Source organism: Myxine glutinosa, chromosome 10, assembly GCF_964187855.1.
Source record: "Myxine glutinosa chromosome 10, kmMyxGlut1.1, whole genome shotgun sequence".
NCBI classification, from domain to species: Eukaryota; Metazoa; Chordata; class Myxini; order Myxiniformes; family Myxinidae; genus Myxine; species Myxine glutinosa.
This window is the reverse complement of record NC_136270.1, coordinates 27,528,334-27,549,339: the sequence shown is the minus strand read 5'-3', so window position 1 is coordinate 27,549,339 and position 21,006 is coordinate 27,528,334. Positions and strand designations below refer to the sequence as shown.

General features: G+C 51.1%; 1 protein-coding gene across 1 annotated transcript in view; it reads right to left on the bottom strand.

Moving 5' to 3' along the window:
- LOC137434315 (signal-transducing adaptor protein 1-like) overlaps positions 1–21,006 on the bottom strand; it is a 77,391-nt gene that overhangs the window by 25,513 nt on the left and 30,872 nt on the right. The window contains exon 7 of the mRNA XM_068127212.2: positions 19,945–20,011. Coding sequence (XP_067983313.2) covers positions 19,945–20,011 — 67 coding nt within the window. The remainder of the gene's footprint in view (positions 1–19,944; positions 20,012–21,006) is intronic.

Sequence of the window (21,006 nt, the reverse complement as noted above, 5' to 3'; positions counted from 1 at the left end):
CCCTCTACTATTAACTCTACCCTGAGTGCGACAGTTTTACAGATATTCACAAATGAGTAAATATGTCCCCCTGCGACGTTGCACCCTTCTCCTCACAGAAACACACCCACAGGATAACCGAATCGCGGAAAGAATTCGCAAACTAAACATACAGCCGGTAGGGAGCATTATTTACAAGACTACGCTGATATTTACACTACGATCCAGGACCTGTTTTTGGAGGAACACATGCAGATGTTATGCATAGAGAGAGCACGCATGCCAGCATCGATACACCAACCCACGAGTGCTCTGTGGCCTTACGGCCTTTAATAATGTGCAGAGCACCCCTTCCAAGCACCAAAAGCACCACCCCACCACACAGTCAGCACCATCCGGTGCACCAATAAAATGTTTAATAATCATGGTGTGGTGTCGCAGCCGGCCGATGTTCTGCCGCTGGTCTTGCCTTCGTGTGGTGCACTTGGCCTTCTTGCTTCCTTCAAAAATAAAGAAAGGCGCCAACCGCGTCCATTTCTGTATTGTGGCCTTCAGGGGGCCAACTAAAAGTGGTTCACCTGTATGGCATAGGTGCCACGTTGACCCATAGGTCCATCCATGGGTGGTGCTTGGCCGCAAAAGAACTGCGGTCCATTGTGGGTGGCCACCAAAATTGCGGTCCATATGGTGTATCGATCCAGGCAGCAAGCAGCGAAAGTGCAGGCCCACAACTGCGGAGCCAGCACCTCTCTCTCCTCTCTCTCTGCCCCAAAGCCAGATCCTCGGAGGTGGGAGACAAAAGAAGCAGACAAGTGAGTAAGGTGGTAAGGGCGCAAAAGTGCACGCAATGTAAGGTAATGCACACTGGGGGCACATGGGAACCAGGTGAGACAGGTACGTTCCTACCGTACGCCCCCCCCCCCCCACCAGGTAACCTACATTGCCCCTCCCTTACCCCTTACTGTATCCACAAAACACAACACTACCCATAAACATCTACTTTACAAATCAACAAACGTCCCTACTGTCTTCCCCGTTCCTCCCATATACCAAATTCGTCTTCTCTCCCTCCTAACCAATCAAATTTGCCATTTTCAACTCTCATCAAAATTTGCCATCTCCAACTCAACATCATAATTTGCGATCACCAATTCATCATCAGTCCCTCCTAGGGAGGGAGAGATGGAATCACCCCAATGTCTCATCCACGTCGTGATGCATCTCACCAATCCACAGCAATTCTCATTTCCTGCACACAGAACAAAGAAAACACAGGTGTGGAGTCATCATCATCACCACAGGCAAGTGGCTGCGTATGGTGCGACAGGTTCATCAATCCTAACTATTTCCTAAATGACTTTAACAACTTTACATTACCCGGGGTCTTTCCCTGCCAATCCATTGGCCCTCTTACACTATGGGTTCTAAAAACCAATTCCCATTGCCCAAACTGTGGTGCTTTTCAATTTGGGGTCTCACTCCCCCGATTCATCTCCCGGTGCCTTCGCACAATTTCCGGGCTGTGGCGTGTACCTCTCCCAGCGGGTCTACCCACCTGCACACCTCCACCACTGCAGTTGCCTCCGAGCTTACCTGCTCCTTACCCTAACCTAACTACCTGGGGAAGGCCCTCTGGCGCTCTCCCCACTCGGTGCCGTCTCTGGCACTGGGCTGCCCGATCCACACCCGGGATCCTCAGGCACCCACTGACACTAACGGCTCCCAGAGCCCACCTGCGGCCTCACCTGGCCGACATCCTCACAGTGGTGGAGTGCCCAACCAACTACACACACTAACAGGCTACACGCCCAGCCATTTCCACAACACTAATGCACCCATCCACAATACCATTCTGTCACCCGCACCACAGATGCCAATATCCAACCACAATTTACCTGTACCCTCTACCTAACACTTACACTACCCGCCCCGGGTACTCGTGAAAGGGGTCCACTCTTCCCCCATCCACACCTTCGCACCATGCACACCACTCCGTACCACTTACTCCAACTCTCTCCACACCACTCATTTTCTGCTCCATATATTCCACACACCTGCACTTGCACACCTGTGCTCTCACACCTGGTGCCACCTGCACCCTTCTCTCCCCAAGCGCATTCGTGCTGATCCACAACACTCACTACTCCTCCATTGCTCCACACACCTGTCCAGTTGCACACCTGTGCAATCACACCTGTTCAATTCTCACACACACGGCATCATCTCAGCTAACTACTCCCTTCTGAAACTTGCGCTTCCCAGTCGTCCCTTTAAACTATTGCGCTCCCACGTCATTATCATCCATACTAATCTACCTGCGTCACCACTACAGGTATCAGTCACTAACTAACCTTAACGTCACCTAATGTCATCTTCGCTAGATCCCTACCAATATCCTAACCCACCCGGGCTAGTTTTCACTGCCATACACCCCATAAGCTATTGCGCATTTGCCCCACCATGGGAAGGGTGGCAGGGATGCCACCCTTACCCACCAGGCCCATCGCTCACTACCAATTTTGCACATCAAATTTCAACAAATCAAAAATTTGCCAATCACTACCCATCATCTGCCAATCATTACTGCCCATCCTTTGCCAATCATCAAATTTTGTTTTTCTCTAATTTTGGGTCCAAAACACTAACCTCATCACCCAGTCTACTCACTAATGCCTCTCGGTGCGCCAATTCCTGTCCAAAGCCCGGCTTCGTAAAGCCGAGCAATGAATGCGGGTTGTTTGGTGCCAGCGGCTGGATGCGTCCGGCACTCGGTGCAGGGACGGGGGCTTACCCGGGCCGAGATCCCACGCACCATCTCGGCGTGGAGCCATCCAATGTCCCGATCTCGACCTGCCGGAATGCCTCAACAAAAAGTGGTCGCCATGACGACCCTTTCTATCGGGCTGCCCGCTCCGCCTAGTGGAGCACGGACGCGGCCGTTCAAAGCGAGGCCCAGCACGCACCGAGGGCCCGATTCGGCTAAAAGTCGCTCTAACCGCTGCTCCGTTTAACGTCGATGCTTCACCTGCATGCTTACACCCCGCAGCCCGTTCCTTGCTCACACATCCAGCCGTTTCCATGCTCCCCGTCGTACCTTCTCTAACACACCCAGGTACCCTCATTCCACTCACAGCCTTGGTCACACACCTGACCACCGAACACTTTGGCACACATTCGTTGGTCGCACACCTCACCAACACACCTCTTCGCGCCCCCTCCTCGGTCACCTCCTCTGTGACAATCACAGGTGTGCTCTCATTCGCACACCCAACCACGTGCCTCACTACCAATTCCAGCGTGCATTCCCACTCACGCTCTACCATTCCAGGTGTGCTTCCTTTCTCACCTGTCACCACCAACTCACGCTCCGTGTCACTCGTACTACTCTCACCACCACTCTTGACAACGCACTCACCCTTACTCCCGACAGCGCACTCTTTCCTCATGCACCCGTCCGTTACACACCTCTCTCGCGCACACTCTCCCGTTACACCCTCTGTAACACTCACCACAGGTGTACACTCTTCCTTACTTTTGACAGCGCACTCTTTCCCCATGCACCTGTCCGTCACACACCTTTCTCGCACACCCTCTCCCGTTACATCCTCTGTAACACTCACCGCAGGCGTGCATTCTCCCTTTACACCCTCCGTAACACTCCTCACTACTCGCTCCCATGTGCTCCCTCGCACACGCGCTACGACCGACTCACTCTCGCCAGCACCCTTACTCCTTGACACACACTTTTTCCTCACACACCCCAGAGTCGGACTTTCTCGCACACCTCCTTTTTCGCACACCAGACCTGTCGCACACTTCACCAACGGCCTCTCACGAACACCCGGGTCTATCTCGACCCCCAAGCTTATTAAATCCCCTGGCGCATCATACGCACGACCATATTGGTCACCACATACACCGGGTCCTCTTCCTCTTCGCTTCTCCTCCATCACCTGCGAATCCCTCATCCGGTTAATGAGCACATCATCACGATCCAAACACAGACTTTGGACCAATTCTTTTATCTCCTCTTTTATCTCTTTCTTATCCCCTCTCCGTCGCTTCTTAATTTCGCTCACCCCTTCTTCCACTTCTTCTAATTTCTGCCTCACCTCTTTTATTTCCCGGTACGTCTCCTCAAGCTCGTCCTCCAAGGCTACCTTGACCGTTTCCATGTGCGTCCTCACCTGCCGGTCCTTCGTCTCCATTACCTCCGTCACCTCGTCCAACCTCGTTGTCAGTCCCTCACGTACCATCTGACATTGCCTCTTCGTCGCTATCAAGTCGTCTTTTAGTTCTTTCTGTGTCGCTTTTAACCCTCCTAATACCGCAGTGTTCCTTTGAACCTGCTCCGTTAGTCCTTTTTGTCCCTCCGTCAGCTGTTCCACCTCCTGCGTCAGGTCCTCTATGCCCCCTTGCAATTTTACAGTCCCCTTTCTCACCTCCTTCTCCATGTGCTCCTTACAGTGCCTCACCTCCTCGCGCACTCCTCCGACCTCCTCACTCACACCTCTTCTGATCTCTTCTCCCATCACTTGCATCTCCTGCCCAGATGCCACCCTCATCTGCTCCATTTCCTCCCTGTGAGCATCCAGTTTGGTTTCTACCCCCATTCTGACCCCCTCTATCTGCTGCCCCATATGGTTAACTTCCCTTTCCGCTTGGTCCCTCATGTCCCTCAATTTGCCTTCCATCCTGTTTTCTAACCCCTCTAACCCCTTTTGCATCCCTTCCATTTGATTCTCTTGAGCGGCCATTCTGTTTTCTACCCCCATTAACCCATTTTTCACCTCTTTTATCCCGTTGTCTAACCCCTCAAAATTATTGTCTAACCCCTCACCGGTACCCCTCGCTTCGTCCCTCATTACTCCCAATTGCTCACTCTGAGCATCCATCCGGTTCCCCATTACCCCCATTTGGTTTCCCATTACCCCCATTTGGTTTCTCAAACCTCCAATTTGGTCTATAAGGGCCCTCATTTGCAGGAGGAAAAGGTTCGAATCCACCAGCGGCGCTACCACGGTCGCGGGCGTGGTCGCCGTGGCCATGTGCGAGGCGCCATTTTGTGCGTCTGCTACCCCGTGCGTGACGACGCTATTTTGCGAATCTGCTACCCTCACTGCTTCGCTCTCCTCTTGTCCCTCAATTTGGTCCTGGATCGACCCTGCCTCACTCCCTACTACCGGAACCCAGCCGTCTTGGTCTGCCATAGCGCGACTTTCAAAATTCGGGTTTTTATTTTTTTTTGTAAAACACAATTAAATTTCGCCGTTATAATTTCGAGCGCGTGAAACGCGCTCCGGATCGAATTCCACTTCCCGACACCAAAATGTTACCCTAATGGTACAATTGGTGTTCCAAAATTTGGGCCGAACTGAATTTAGTCCCAGGTCCGAATCCAACTCCTCGACACCAAATGTTACAGACGCGGTTGTGGATGTTGGTTTACCGAGCGGTTTGGTATGACCGCGTCTGCACAGTTTACCCGATTATACTCGAACGTTGGCCGAGTCGCGCTACGCTAAATCAATTGAGGAAAGGACACAACGGCTGGGTTAAAATGACACGACACCAGGGGTACAGTTCTCAAGACCTCCGGAGGAGGTTATAATATTTCGGAACGTTAGATTACAAGGACTAGAGGGACAGCATAGGAAGGTAGGCACTTAATCACGGTCTTATAGTAACCCCGACAGACGACAGATAAACGGGACAAGACTGACTCACACAGGGATTGATGGCAAGGAAGGGCAGGTAGTCGAGGCTCAAGGTGCACCTTGGCTCAGGGGCAGAATCGACCCGGTCCGGTCCAGAGATGCGGGAGGTCTCTCAGCGCTCGGAGGTGGCGACTGGTTCTCTTTACTTCAAGCTCGGGGCGCATCTGACGTCACATCCGGTAAGTCGCTGCGTATATCCGGCGGGGGGTGACACGCCCTCGGCTCGTTAGCTCCGCCCCAGATGGAATCGGCCCGCCGCTTCTTATTGGGTGCGGGGGGGTTACCGGGCTCCGCCCTTGACGAGGAGCTGACAGCCAGCCCCTTCGTGGTAACCCCGTAACCTGGAGGTAACCTGGAGCACATGGGCCATGGCGGCTAACCGAGCCGGAGTGAGGACGCCCACTCCCCGCACCGCGGCCACGCCGCCCCCCGCTGTGGTTGTAGTTGTTGTTGTTGTTGTTGTTGTTTCATGAGGAAGATGGGAGGAGGTATGGGGAGGTCCTAAACTCACTACTGGTGCCATACAATCACATTCTGGTGCAACGAAGAGTCAGAATTAATGGAAACGAGTCCTTAACTGACATAGACTAAGAATAACTAGCAAGAGGTCCTATAGTTGTCTACGTGAGATGCGGTGAACCTGGGCACGACATTTAATGGGGGAAAAAGGGGAAGGTCGGTTCTACAGAGTGTTGTTTACAGACAATGGGACTAGGGAATGGGGGATTGGGGATAGTTGGGAAGTATTGGGGAAATAGGGGAATATTTACAAGCGGATATGGAGGCCAAATCCCATATCCGCAACAATATATATATATATATTGTTGTGGATTTGAGAAATGTTGTAAAATATCACCCTGTGTAAGTGTCATGATTGTTGTAAATACCTCCTTTAAGAACCAAGATCAATGGTCGTCCCCTTAATTAATTCACCGCATACACCAAGCAAATTTTAGAACCTCTAAATAGTTATTCCCTTATTCTATGTTAGTTAAAGGCTGTGTCTTCCATTAGTTGACACTCCATTGCACCGAATCAAATAAGAATAGCTCCCCTTCAATAATTACATTTCCCAGCCAAACTCTCCATCTCTGGGTAAAGCAGTTTCACAAGCGTGGGGTGCGCGCCCTCTCATTTCGCTGCTATCGTGAATATGTGCTCCGTGCTCTGTTTGAACAGGAGGGGCGGGGTCGCCGGGAAGAGGCAAGGCCAGGGCGTGCCACGAGGGGCGGGGCTGTTCAGCCCCATGCCCAAATAATGAAACAAGCCCGTGGCTCGCCACGAGGGGCGCGCCGTTCGGCGCCATGCCCAAATAAGGAGACAAGCCCGGGGCATTGCCATTTAAGGTCACGAAACAGAGCACAGGGGAGGGCGGGACCGAAACCGACGAGGGCGTGTCACACGCGCGCTGAAGGTATGAGACAAGCGTGCGACGATCGCGCAGCAGAGATACAGCAAGAGATACAAAGAAGGTGGTGCCAAAGCAGGATTGGAGGGAGAGAGACGCGTCAGACGATTGAGAGAGGACCGGAGCAGATGACAAAAGAGCCCGAGGCGTGTCGAGGAAGGACGAGATACGTGTGCTGCCGCCGCCCTGCTCGCTCTTAGCCCAGAGAGGACCTGCTTGCTGTGCGCCCTGCTCAACCTTCCTGGCTTTGTGGTCCCACCTGAACCTTCTGATCCCTCCAGCCAATCCACTCTGCAATTTCCCCATTCGTGTACGTGAGTTTGTTCTGTGTGTCTTGTCCCTGGGGTTAAGTAAGACTGTATAATATAAGTTAATATTTGCACTGTGTCCTTCTGATTCTTCCATTTCCTTGTGTATTACTTTGATTGTTTCTCTTCTGCTTTAGTTGCGTGTAAATAATAATAAATCCTGTTATTCCCTACTTTGTCTTTTTCTTCTTCATGCTCGTTCGGTCGCTTTAGAGGTTTCCCCATTGAGAATATGTGGCGCGATTTTGGCCAACGTTTAAGGATCGGGTCTAGTTCTGTTTATAGTTCATGCCGCGGTTGCTAAAACCGCTCGGCAATTAACATCTGTCCGCGGTCGCAAACGGGGTTGCGCACCTGCCTCTTCGGGGGTAGCTGTGCAGCGTCAGGGACCACGTCGGTCAGTTATAGACGAGGGGATGAATCCCCCCTCGATAAGGGGAACAGAGGCCGACATTGGGTTCCGTAACAATATATATATATATATGTGTGTGTGTATGTATATATATATATATATATATATATATTGTTACGTGGTCCCCTCGGTGAATACCTGGTCTCGGTGACCCCCGGACCGTGAGAGGAACTTCGCCAGAAAGCTGTATTATATATGCGCTTTCGCCACGCAATCCATATGAATTTCACCCAAGAGACAACTGACGTTCAAGGATATATTTCAATGGGAATGACCATACAATTGCAATGACACAACCACGGAGATTTTCCCCGAGCAATCAACCATATACAACCATCAACAATTCCCAATTCACAAGCACTTTCCTATGAGTAAGATGGCCATCTTATATACGTGTGTCCCGGTGAGTACTCACGACACCCTTTTGGTCTCGGTCCCGCACAATGTCTCTGGGCCCCTCCTGACCAAGATGATGGTCGCCGTCACCGCACTCGGGCGGTTGAACAAACCCCGGGTGGACGTGTTTCCACCGGGCAGGTATCGTACCAGGCACCGTGGCTGCAGCCCCTCGTGGCCACGCGAAGCGGATACGGTAAAGCAAGCCAAACCCCACGCCGCTTGCAAGGCGCGTTAGGCCCCAACGTGCGACCCGCACGCGTCTGTTTGGACGGTGCCGCGAACGAGGCCAGACGCGGGTCGATGCACGGCCCCACGTCAACTTGCCGTCTCCACCGGGCAGGAACACGTCCCGGTAATTCCTCTCGCCAGACAGGCTTCGGATCGGAACGCCGCTTTTCCACGCAGCGCAAGGTCGATCCCACCTTTTGTCGGAGCGGGGCGAGGAAGAATAATACTCGTCCTTTTTTCCTCGTGTCTTTTTCTCTTCCCTTTCCGGTCACTTCCGTTTCCGGCCACTCCCTCAGAAGGGCTCCTGACCCTCCAACCACAACAACTACACAACAACTTAATATACTACACACGGATAAGCAAAGACCTGAATGGTAATTCACATACATTCACATAAATATGTAACACTCCCCCCCTTCAAGAAAGAAAGTTTGAACCCAGCGAAAACTTTCTTTGCCGGCCAATTTGGAGAAACAAACCAGATAACTCAACCCCCCCCCCCCCCACATTATCCGTTCCCCCCGGGCACAGTTATCACTTAAAAATAAAGCAACCAAAATTTCACCACAACCCCTCCAGATTACTCCCTCTGGACTAAGTACCAACAACGACCTTGTCCCTGCCAAATCAAACTCCATCTCATGACCCTCTGACTTTGACCGTCAGTTTCTTGGGAATGAAGGTTAAGGGGTTGATCAAAGATCCAAAGTTAAGCAACTCTATAGCACTTTTTCCGGGAGGCCAAGCCGAGTATTCACTACATGGATGCCTTTAGGAACGCGGAGTTCACGGTTAGTCCGTGCAGGAAAGTTCTCTACATGGGCGCCTTGAGGAACGTGGAGTTCACGGTTAGTCCGTGCATGAAAGTTCACTACATGGACGCCTTTAGGAACGGCGTTCACGGTTAATTCGTGTAGGAATCTTGGCTCGACGGCTCCGCCGCCTTCAGTGCTTCAACTTCTCAGAACTTCCCTAATAATTAGGGTGGGACCACTGGTCCCTGTAGTCCCATGAATAGCGGTCTCCTTCTCGGCCACTACCAAAACTACCACCCAGTTGTCCTCTCCTGTAGACCTCTCGACGCCTACGAAATGCCTTCCCTACTGTTATGGTCCGACCCTCCAAATCCTTGCCATTCCAATTCTTCTCTGCCTCTCTGGCGTCTTTTGTGCTGGCAAACGTGACAAAGCCGAACCCTCTTGACTGTTGCGTTTCCCAGTCTCTTACCAACCGCACTTCCACCAGCGGCCCATATCTGTTGAAGACAGAGGTCAGAACTTCTTCCTCTGTTTTGAAGTTCAGTCCCCCTACAAATAACTTGGCACTTTGGTCGCCATCCCGAGCTGGTGTGGTGTTATTTTCCCTGCTGGGCTCTTTACCAACCCTCAGGTTACCATAAACTTGACCCCCGGCCAAATCATTCCCGATAACCACAGATACACCCTCTACAGGAAGCGTGGCTTGTAAACCGACGGTGACCGGTCCTGACACCAAATCGGACTCCAACTGGATGACCTGAAGGGGAGCACTAACACCGCCCCCGATCCCCTGTAAACGAACACTATCCCCCGTTGCCGTCTCCTCGGACCATGGCAAAATGCCTTCAAGCATTAAAGATTGATGGGCCCCTGTGTCCCTCAATATCCTAACCGGTCTCCGGTTAGTCGAGGCTCCATCCAGTGACACAAACCCCTCTGAAATAAATGGTTGGTAACCCTTTTGATGGCGATTTCTTACGCTAGCCATCGCATTCGGAGTTGTAATAGTCGGACTCCGCTCTGGGTTGTCCCTTTTCATGAGGTAAGAACTGGACATCAAGTGTCCAGGTTTCTTGCAAAACGCGCAAGTAGGCCCGGAGGAAAAACTCGGGGTCTGCCTCGGGCCCCCCGAACTATAAGTTTGTCTTGGGCCCGCATCCCTCTGATTTCGAACCGGTGGGGTATCATAGTTGTCCCCATAATCATCTCGAGGCCGCCGCCATGTATGGTCGTTCTCCGCACCTGCTGTTCCCCACCTCCCCTGCGGAGATCTAGGCGAGGAGTTAGGTTCGTGGACCCCTATTCGGTGGGTTAAGGCATAATCATCTGCCATGGTGGCTGCGTCCCACAACTTTGGTACTTTCTTTTCCTGCAGGTACACTTTGATGTCCTCGTGGACACACTGCTGGAATTCCTCCACCAGGATCAAGTCCCGCAATGTTTCGAAGTCTTTCCCGACTCCTTTTGACTCACACCACCGATCAAACATGTTTTCTTTCACTCTGGCAAACTCCACATGGGTCTCACTCTCCCTCTTCCTGGCATTCCTGAATTTTTGCCTGTAAGCTTCCGGAACCAACTCATAGGCCTTGAGGATGTGCTTCTTCAGTACCTCATAATCTGCACATTGGTCCATTGGTAGCGCCGAATAAATTTCCTGAGCTTTCCCCACCAGCACACTTTGCACGAGTATGGTCCAGGCCTCCTCCGGCCAGTTTAATTGTCGAGCCACTTTCTCAAAGTGTGGGAAAAATTTCGCGACTTCTTTTTCACTGAACGGTGGAACCAGCCTCACATGTCTGCCCACATCCCAGGTTTTCTGGTTAGGTGTCGACCCCGTCAGCAAGGGTGGTGCCTCTCCCCGTTCTCTCATTAACTCCAGCTCCTTGAATTTGATTTCTTGCTGAAGCTCCATGTCACGTTCCTTTAATTCCCTTTCCGCTTTTCTCTCCTCTGCTTCGAGGTCCCTTGCAGCTCTCCTCTCCTCTGCTTTTCTCCCTTCTAACCTTTCCTGGAGTTCTCGTTCCACTCTCCTTTCCTCCGCTTGTTTCTCTTCCCTCCTCTCTTCTGCTTTCCTTTCTTCTTCTGCTCTTTCCTTTTCTGCTTTCCTTTCTTCTTCTGCTCTTTCCTTTTCTGCTTTCCTTTCCTCTTCTTTTAACCTTTCCTGGAGTTCTCGTTCCACTCTCCTTTCCTCTGCTTGTTTCTCTTCTCTCCTCTCTTCTGCTTTCCTTTCTTCTTCTTTGATCCGTTCCTGGCTCCGTAATTGCAACTCCAGTTTCCGGAGCTCAACGTCTTCTGGTTCTTCGGGTAGCCACTCCCAGGCTAACTCGTCCCATGTTCCTAATCCCACCATAGATTGTATCACCGTGGCCTGCAACTCTGCCTTCCTCAAATTAGTTCGGACCTCCAAGTTAAAATGTTTGGCCAATTTCAAGAGGTCCGACTTTAGCAACGCTCGGAACTGTGCCTCACTCGGGGTTACCCCAAAGTTCTGTGCCACAAACGCCATGGTGTCTATCGTTAACACCTGTTAACCTTCACCCAAGACTTTACCCCAATTTCTCCAAAAATATTTTACCAATTAATAATTAATTAATAAATTTTAATTAATAAAAAAATATTATTTTATTATTTTATACAATTTTAAATCCCGGACGTAGACCCAATTGCGAAACCGCAAATCGTAATTTGGACGAGCCCCCAATTCTGTTACGTGGTCCCCTCGGTGAATACCTGGTCTCGGTGACCCCCGGACCGTGAGAGGAACTTCGCCAGAAAGCTGTATTATATATGCGCTTTCGCCACGCAATCCATATGAATTTCACCCAAGAGACAACTGACGTTCAAGGATATATTTCAATGGGAATGACCATACAATTGCAATGACACAACCACGGAGATTTTCCCCGAGCAATCAACCATATACAACCATCAACAATTCCCAATTCACAAGCACTTTCCTATGAGTAAGATGGCCATCTTATATACGTGTGTCCCAGTGAGTACTCACGACACCCTTTTGGTCTCGGTCCCGCACAATGTCTCTGGGCCCCTCCTGACCAAGATGATGGTCGCCGTCACCGCACTCGGGCGGTTGAACGAACCCCGGGTGGACGTGTTTCCACCGGGCAGGTATCGTACCAGGCACCGTGGCTGCAGACCCTCGTGGCCACGCGAAGCGGATACGGTAAAGCAAGCCAAACCCCACGCCGCTTGCAAGGCGCGTTAGGCCCCAACGTGCGACCCGCACGCGTCTGTTTGGACGGTGCCGCGAACGAGGCCAGACGCGGGTCGATGCACGGCCCCACGTCAACTTGCCGTCTCCACCGGGCAGGAACACGTCCCGGTAATTCCTCTCGCCAGACAGGCTTCGGATCGGAATGCCGCTTTTCCACGCAGCGCAAGGTCGATCCCACCTTTTGTCGGAGCGGGGCGAGGAAGAATAATACTCGTCCTTTTTTCCTCGTGTCTTTTTCTCTTCCCTTTCCGGTCACTTCCGTTTCCGGCCACTCCCTCAGAAGGGCTCCTGACCCTCCAACCACAACAACTACACAACAACTTAATATACTACACACGGATAAGCAAAGACCTGAATGGTAATTCACATACATTCACATAAATATGTAACACTATATATATATATATATATATATATATATATATATATATATGTGTGTGTGTGTGTGTGTATATATATATATATCTATATATATATATATATATATATATATATATATATGTATATATATATATATATATATATATATATATATATATATATATATATATATATATACAGTATATATATATATATATGTATATATATATATATATATATATATATATATGTATATGTATATATATATATATATATATATATATATGTATATATATATATACTGTACATATATATATATATATATATATATATATATATATATATATATATATATATATATATATATATATATATATATATATACGTATATATATATATATATATATATATATATATATATATATATATATATATATATATATGTGTGTGTGTGTGTGTGTGTATATATGTGTGTGTGTGTTTGTGTGTGTGTATATGTGTGTGTGTGTTTGTGTGTGTGTGTGTGTGTGTGTACGTGTGTGTGTGTGTGTGTGCATGTATGTATGTGTGTGTGGATGTGTGTGTATGTGTGTGTGTGTGTGTGTGTGTGTGTGTGTGTGTGTGGATGTGTGTGCATGTGTGTGTGTGTGTGTGCGTGTGTGTGTGTGTGTGTGTGTGTGTCTGTGAATAAGAGAGAGAAAATTGTGAGGACCAGAAATGAAAAAACGAGATGTGTTTGTGTGTATGTGTATATGTGTGTGTACATGTGTACGTGTGTGTGTGTGTGTGTGTGTATGTGTGTGGGTGTACGTGTGTGTGTGTATGTGTGTGTGTGTATGAATGTGTGTGTATATATGTGTGTGGGTGTACGTGTGTTTGTGTGTGTGTATATGTGTGTATGTGTGTGTGGGTGTGCACGCACATGCATTCACATGTTATCAGAAGTAAATACATTGTGTAGATTACATCATTTGTGCATCTGATAAATTGCCAGTAACCATTTTGTGAAACTGAATGTGCAGGTGCAGCATCTAACTCACTATGCTGAAATGTCACACACGTCCATGCCCGTATGGATTCCCACGGGTGACCCCACTAGTCTATATTGTAATAGCCTAAGGTGATCCGTCTGTCCGGGGGTGTGGCTACACCCGGTCTGGGAGGGGCTTCATAAACAAATATCCACCATTTTATTAACTCGTATTGTTTTGAGGCCTGTTTTGTTAGGCCCGTGGTGTCTTGCTCTCTCTCACAGTTTTATTTCAACTCTAATTCGATATATCATTTCATTTTTCACAGTCGCTAAGATAGTTTTAGACTCGGTGGAAAAAAACGGGAATAAAATCCCATGAAAATTTCCGTTTATAGAACGAAATGAATTCTCAAAGGCCTGTAATTTCAAGGCCATTGAGTCTCTCTCACGCCATTATCTCCAATCTAACTCACCATCTGATTTCATTTTTATCGATGGTTTGAGACTCGGTGTCAGAAATAATTGAGAAAATTCACGCACACACGGGAAAATGCTGTCACTTGCGGCCATGAGCGTCGGCCATTCCGGCAGCCTCCTGTTCATCACGGACACCTCGTCCGGGCGCCGTTTTCTTTACGACACGGGAGCGCAGGTAAGCGTCCTCCCTGCCTCCGCGTCCGACAAGCAAGCCGCGGGCCGGGGCCCCGCTTTGCTTGCTGCCAACGGTACACCCATCCGCACATTCGGGAAGCGTTGCCTCTCACTGCGGTTCGGAGGGCAGCGCTTTCAATGGTCGTTCGTCACCACCAGCGTGCCAATGGCCCTGCTCGGCGCGGACTTCCTATGTGTGCATGGGCTGTTGGTCGACGTTAAGCTCAGACGTCTCATCCAGGCCGAAACCTTCAGCTCACTCGCTTGTTCGCTGAGCGGCTCGTTGAGCAGCTCACTGAGCAGCTCACCGAGCGGCTTGCCAAGCGGCTTGCTGAAAGGTTCCGTCCCGGCGAGGTTAGTCTGTATGCTTCCGGCAGCGGACGAGTTTACCCGCCTCCTCGCCAGTTTCCTGGCCCTCACGCGGCCCACCTTCTCAGCGGTGGCCGTCAAACATGGGGTGGAGCACCATATCCCCACGGTCGGGCCGCCGGTCTACGCCCGGGCATGCCGCCTCGACCCCACGAAGCTCGCCGTGGCGAAAGCGGCGTTCGCCACGCTGGAATGGCTGGGTATCGTACGGCGCTCCAACAGCGCTTGGGCCTCTCCTCTGCACATTGTGCTGAAGCCCGGCGGCGGATGGCGGCCGTGCGGTGACTACCGCTGGCTCAATGATGCCACCAACCCCGACCGCTACCCGGTCCCGCATATCCAGGACTTTTCCGCCCAGTTGGCAAACACGACCGTGTTCTCCAAGGTGGACCTCATCCGGGGCTACCACCAGGTCCCCGTACAACCGGACGATGTCCCAAAGACGGCCTTCATCACCCCTTTCGACCTCTTTGAGTTCCTGCGGATGCCTTTTGGGTTGAAGAATGCAGCCCAGGCGTTCCAACGGCTCATGGACAGCGTCTTGCGCGACTTACCTTTCATCTATGTCTAGCTGGACGACATCCTAGTCGTGAGCGCGTCCGGGGAGGAGCACCTGCTCCACCTCCGCACGCTTTTCGAACGCCTGGGCCAGCATGGCCTGATCATCAACCCCGCAAAGTGCCGCTTCGGCGTCGCCGCCATCGACTTCCTGGAGCACCGCATCACCAGGCACGGGGCCGTCCCTTTACCGGCCAAGGTGGAGGCGGTCAGGGGTTTCCCGCGCCCCCGCATGATCAAGGGGCTCCAGGAGTTCCTGGTCATGGTAAATCTTTACCACCGCTTCGTGCCCCACGTCGCCCAGCTCCTCCGCCCCCTGCACGAGGCCCTCCGGGGCAAGCCGGGCAATGGTAACATCGCCTGGTCGGAGCCGATGGCCGCGGCGTTTGCGGGCGCAAAGCTGGCCCTGGCCAACGCCACCATGCTGGCGCACCCGGCGCCCGATACACCGATCGCCCTCACCACCGACGCGTCGGACTACGCGGTGGGCGCGGTGCACGAGCAGTGGGTGCGTGGTGCTTGGCAGCCGCTGGCGTTTTTTAGCCAGCAGCTTCGCCCGCATGAACGCCGCTACAGCACCTTCGACCGCGAGCTGCTCGGGCTCCACCTGGCGGTCCGACACTTCTGCCATCTGCTCTTGGGCCGCCCGTTCACGGCTTTCGTCGACCACAAGCCCCTTGTGTTCGCGATGGCCAAGGTCGCCGAGCCATGGTCGGCCCGGCAGCAACGTCACCTCTCTGCGGTGTCCGAGTACACGACAGACATACGTCACGTCGCAGGTAAAGACAACCCGGTGGCGGATTGCCTTTCCCGGTCCGTCGCGCACGCGGTCCACCTCGGGATCGACTATGCCCGGATGGTGGAGGACCAGACCGCCGACCCCGGCGTCCAGGCCTTGCGGAACGCCGTCAAGGGCCGCCGCGTCACCGAGGTGCCGTTCGACATCGCGGGCGCGGCCCTCCTGTGCGACGTCTCCCTCGGCCGGCCTCGCCCCATCGTGCCCGCTGGTGGTTTTTGATGCCATCCATGGCCTGTCCCACCCGGGCACGAAGGCTTCCCAGAGCTCGTCGCGGCGAAGTTCGTCTGGCATGGCCTCAGGAAGGATGGCCAGGACGTGCCTCGCGTGCCAGCGCGCAAAGGTCCACCGCCACACCCAGGCCCCGTTGGCCCCGTTTACGGTGCCCGAGCGTCGGTTCGACCACGTCCACGTTGACTTGGTGGGACCTCTGCCCCCCTTGCGGGGGTTCACCCACCTCCTCACCATGGTGGACCGCACCACACGGTGGCCAGAGGCCGTGCCATTGGCGGCGACGTCTCCGGCTGATGTGGCGCAAGCCTTCATCGCCACTTGGGTTGCCCGGTTCGGCACCCCCTCGGACATCTCGTCCGACCGCAGCCCCCAGTTCACCTCAGAGCTCTGGGGCGCGGTGGTGCAAGGGCTCGGCATCCAGCTGCACCGCACCTCAGCCTACCACCCCCAGGCCAATGGCCTGTGCGAGCGCTTCCATCGCGCCATGAAGGCCGCGCTCTGGGCCAGCCTCCGTGACGGCGGCTGGGTCGACAGGCTCCCCTGGGTCCTGCTGGGCCTCAGGACGGCGCCCAAGGACGACCTGCGCGCATCCACGGCGGAGTTGGTCTTCGGACAACCGCTGCGGGTGCCGGGCGAGTTCCTCCCCGACTGCATGGCACATGGCACAGCAGCGCTCCGCCCTGCAGGAGACCGCCCAGAGGTTCACCCCGGTGCCGACGGCGCACCACGGTTGCCCGCCAACGCACGTCGCCCCGGAGCTTCGCACGGCGGAGTACGTGTTCGTCCGCCACGACGCCCACCGGACACCGCTGCGGCCCCCGTACGACGGGCCCTTCCGCGTGCTGGAGACCGGGGACAAACATTTCACCGTGGACATCGGCGGTGCCCCGGATCATATCTCCGTGGGCCGCCTCAAGCCGGCCCACCTCGATCTGGACCACCCCCTCGCAAGCAGCTCTGCCTCCGCGTCGAGGCCGCCCCCCGGCGGTCAGACCCCCGGCACCCCCCAGCCCCGCCATCCCGCTACCCCCCAGCCCTGCACGCATCGCCACGGGGCGTTTCGGCCAGGTCATCCGGCTTCCCCGCAAGCTCACCCTTCAGGTGCGCGGGAATTCTGGGGGGGCGCGTGTGGCGGGCACAAGGGTCAATAATTCCGCGCACCAGTGGGTGTCACGAGTGTCCAGGCGGGGAACTGAAATACATGCCCCGCCTTTTGGCCGATCGGCCACGCCCGGGGGCAAGGCGTGGCCTAGGGACATATATGCGGGCTCTAAGGTCGAGCCCGCCCAGTGCTGATATGCGAGCTTGTAATAAAGACTCTTGTTTGTATCCACGCGTTGTGGCCTACCTCTCTGGCAATCGAGTCGTGTGTGCACAGCACCACAATAGAACGAAATGCATTTTCAAAGGCCTATAACATAAGCCTTTATCTCGACTGTAATTCACGATCTGATTTCATTTTTATCGATGGTTTTAATCTCGGTTTCAGCAATAATTGAGAAAATTCACGCACATAATTGCCGAGGTATATTAATTACAACAACAATTACAACATTTTGATTACAACAACCCACTCACCAGGAAATGTCTGTTTCGTTCGGCGCGATTATACACCGCCCAAAGAACATTTTTTCTTGAGGAAATAAAATCGAGAAATCTTTAATATTTTTTGGGGGGGTTTTCGCACGAGTTTTCAAGGCTGAATCAATCGTGTACACATCCAGGATTAATAAATAAACTCAATGTCACGTTTTTTCATCGCGTTTTTTTGTCAGGTTCTTGGTGTGAGCTGCTCTTGACGTCTGAATATGCTCCATATGCGTTGTGTGCAACCGAGCTGTCTTTAGGTCAAGGTTACGTAATGTGGGGCATGTGGGTGGTCATTCCCGACATTCCTGCTTCTTTATGTGAGCGCAGTCTCAATGAGTTTCATGAGGGTTATTTGTACCTGCCATTTTCAAAATGAATAAAATAATGAGGGAACAGAACGAGACACCAATGGACGTCGTAATCCTCTCCCACTCCCCCGTGTGTGACCCCCCCCCCCTCTTCCGTAGGTTTGTGACCCACCCCATCCCCGTGTGTGACCCTGCCCCCCCACCAGGGTGATCCCTCCCCCTCCCGCCGTGGGTGACCCACTCCCCAGTGCAGTGTGTATGTATGTGTGTATGTGTGTGTGTGTGTGTGTGTGTGTGTGTGTGTGTGTGTGTGTGTGTGTGTGTGTGTGTGTGTGTGTGTATATATACAGTATATGTGTATGTGTGTGTATGAGTGTGTGTGTGTGTGTGTGTGTGTGTGTGTGTGTGTGTGTGTGTATGCAGTGGATGACCCACTCCCCAGTGCAGTATGTGTGCATATATGTGTGTGTGTGTGCGTGCGTATATGTTTGTGTGTGTGTGTATATATATATATATATATATATATATGTGTGCGCGCGCGCGCGCGTGTGTGTGTGTGTGTGTGTGTGTGTGTGTGTGTGTGTGTGTGTGTGTGTGTATGTATATATGTGTGTGTGTATGCGCATATATATGTGTGTGTGTGTGTGTGTGTGTGTGTGTGTGTGTGTGTGTGTGTGTGTGTGTGTGTGTGTATGTACAGTGCATTCAGAAAGTATTCAGACCCCTTCACTTTTTTCACATTTTGTTATGTTGCAGCCTTATGCTGAAATCGTTTAAATTCATTTTCCCCCTCATCAATCTACACTCAATACCCCATAATGACAAAGAGAAAACAGGATTTTAGATAGTTTTGTAAGTTTATTAAAGATAAAAAACTGAAATATTCAGACCCTTTGCTATGACACTTGAAATTTAGCTCAGGTGCCTCCCATTTCTCTTGATCATCTTTGAGATGTTTCTACACCTTGATTGGAGTCCACCTGTGGTAAATTCTATTGATTGGACATGATTTGGAAAGGCACACACCTGTCTATATAAGGTCTCACAGCTGACAATGCATATCGGAGCAAAAACCAAGCCATGAGGTCGAAGGAACTGCCTGCAGAGCTCAGAGACAGGATTGTATCGAGGCATAGATCTGGGGAAGCCTACAAAAAATCTCTGCTGCATTGAAGGTTTCCAAGAGCACAGTGGCCTCCATAATTCTTAAATGGAAGAAGTTTGGAACAACCAGGACTCTTCCTAGAGCTGGCCGCCCGGCCAAACTGAGCAATCGGGGGAGAAGGGCCCTGGTAAGAGAGGTGACCAAGAACCCGATGGTCACTCTGGCTGAACTGCAGAGATCCTGTGTGGAGATGGGAGAAACTTCCAGAAGGACAACCATCACTGCAACACTCCACCGATCTGGGCTTTATGGCAGAGTGGCCAGACGGAAGCCTCTCCTCAGTGAAAGACACATGAAAGCCCTTTCACACACAAAGGGGTGTAGACTTTCTATGGACACTGTATGTGCAAGTCCAAAATTAAAATCATTGGTCAATGTATAAACATGTCTCCACGATAAGTGGATGCCTCAAAAGAAGAAGATAAAGCTGCAACGTCATAATAGCTACATCAGAATCTTGTAACTTTGCACCGAACACCTCCCCCAACTTTACCAGGTCAGATCCACTGTTGTGAAGAAGGTAGCCCTTTGCTGTGTGCAAGATCTTGTAATGCTGCACCCTGCACGAAAATGGCACACCACAAAGTCAGAGTCCATAATCCACCGCATCCAATACAGTGGCCACAGCAACAGTAACACAACTGTGATGTCATGTCAAAGACTGCACAGCTGTCCATTTTGAAGCAATGAAAAGGAATCGAGAACAACTACAAGAATAGTATTAAGAACAATTTTCATTGTGTATAAATTAATTAATCAACACAACACAAAAACTGGAGTTCATAGAACACATTTCCCGGCGCTTTATTGAGAAACAAAGACATGCGTGGGATCTGCAAGCGATTCGTCGTGAGGATGTAAATTGTAAAATGGCGTAATATTTTGTCCAAATACTGTTAAACGGAAGGATTTGAAAAGTGTTAAAAGGTGATTTGTGTTATCATTGTTCAAGTATATAATTCAATTGAAATTAGAAAAAATATATTTTTAAAGATTTTAGGAAAAGATTCCAGAGGTTTACCGCCGATGACACAGCGTCTTCTACATCGCCCAATCTAACACGTTACATTAGTTATTTGTGCCTGTTGTTTGTGTCCTTTATGAAGTCTTTAAAAACAGGAAGTTTCCTGTTCGGAATTATTTGCATTTATGTTTGAATGGCAAACTGGCAGACAGAGTAAAAAAATTATCTCACTCCTCACAGCACATGCATGATCGGGACAAATGCAGAGCCAGAGTACGACTAAACTACAGTTTCGTTTTCAGATTAAGGTTCCGATTTGTGTTAAAAAATAACGAATGTTCTATTGAAATGAAGTTGTTTCTTGATCATAAACTGACATTTGTAGACAAAAGGACAGACAGACAGAAGTGAACCGGTTGCTTAACCTCGCTCTTCACTTTCGCGTGCGTCACCCAAAGTCATTTTACTTGGCGTAATTACTAGTTAGTCATCCCAAGTCATCCACCTGATGCAACAAGTGCACGTGTTTAGGTTGTGAGAAGCAACACATATTATACAATGTAGTTACAGACTTTATGATGTCCCTAATGT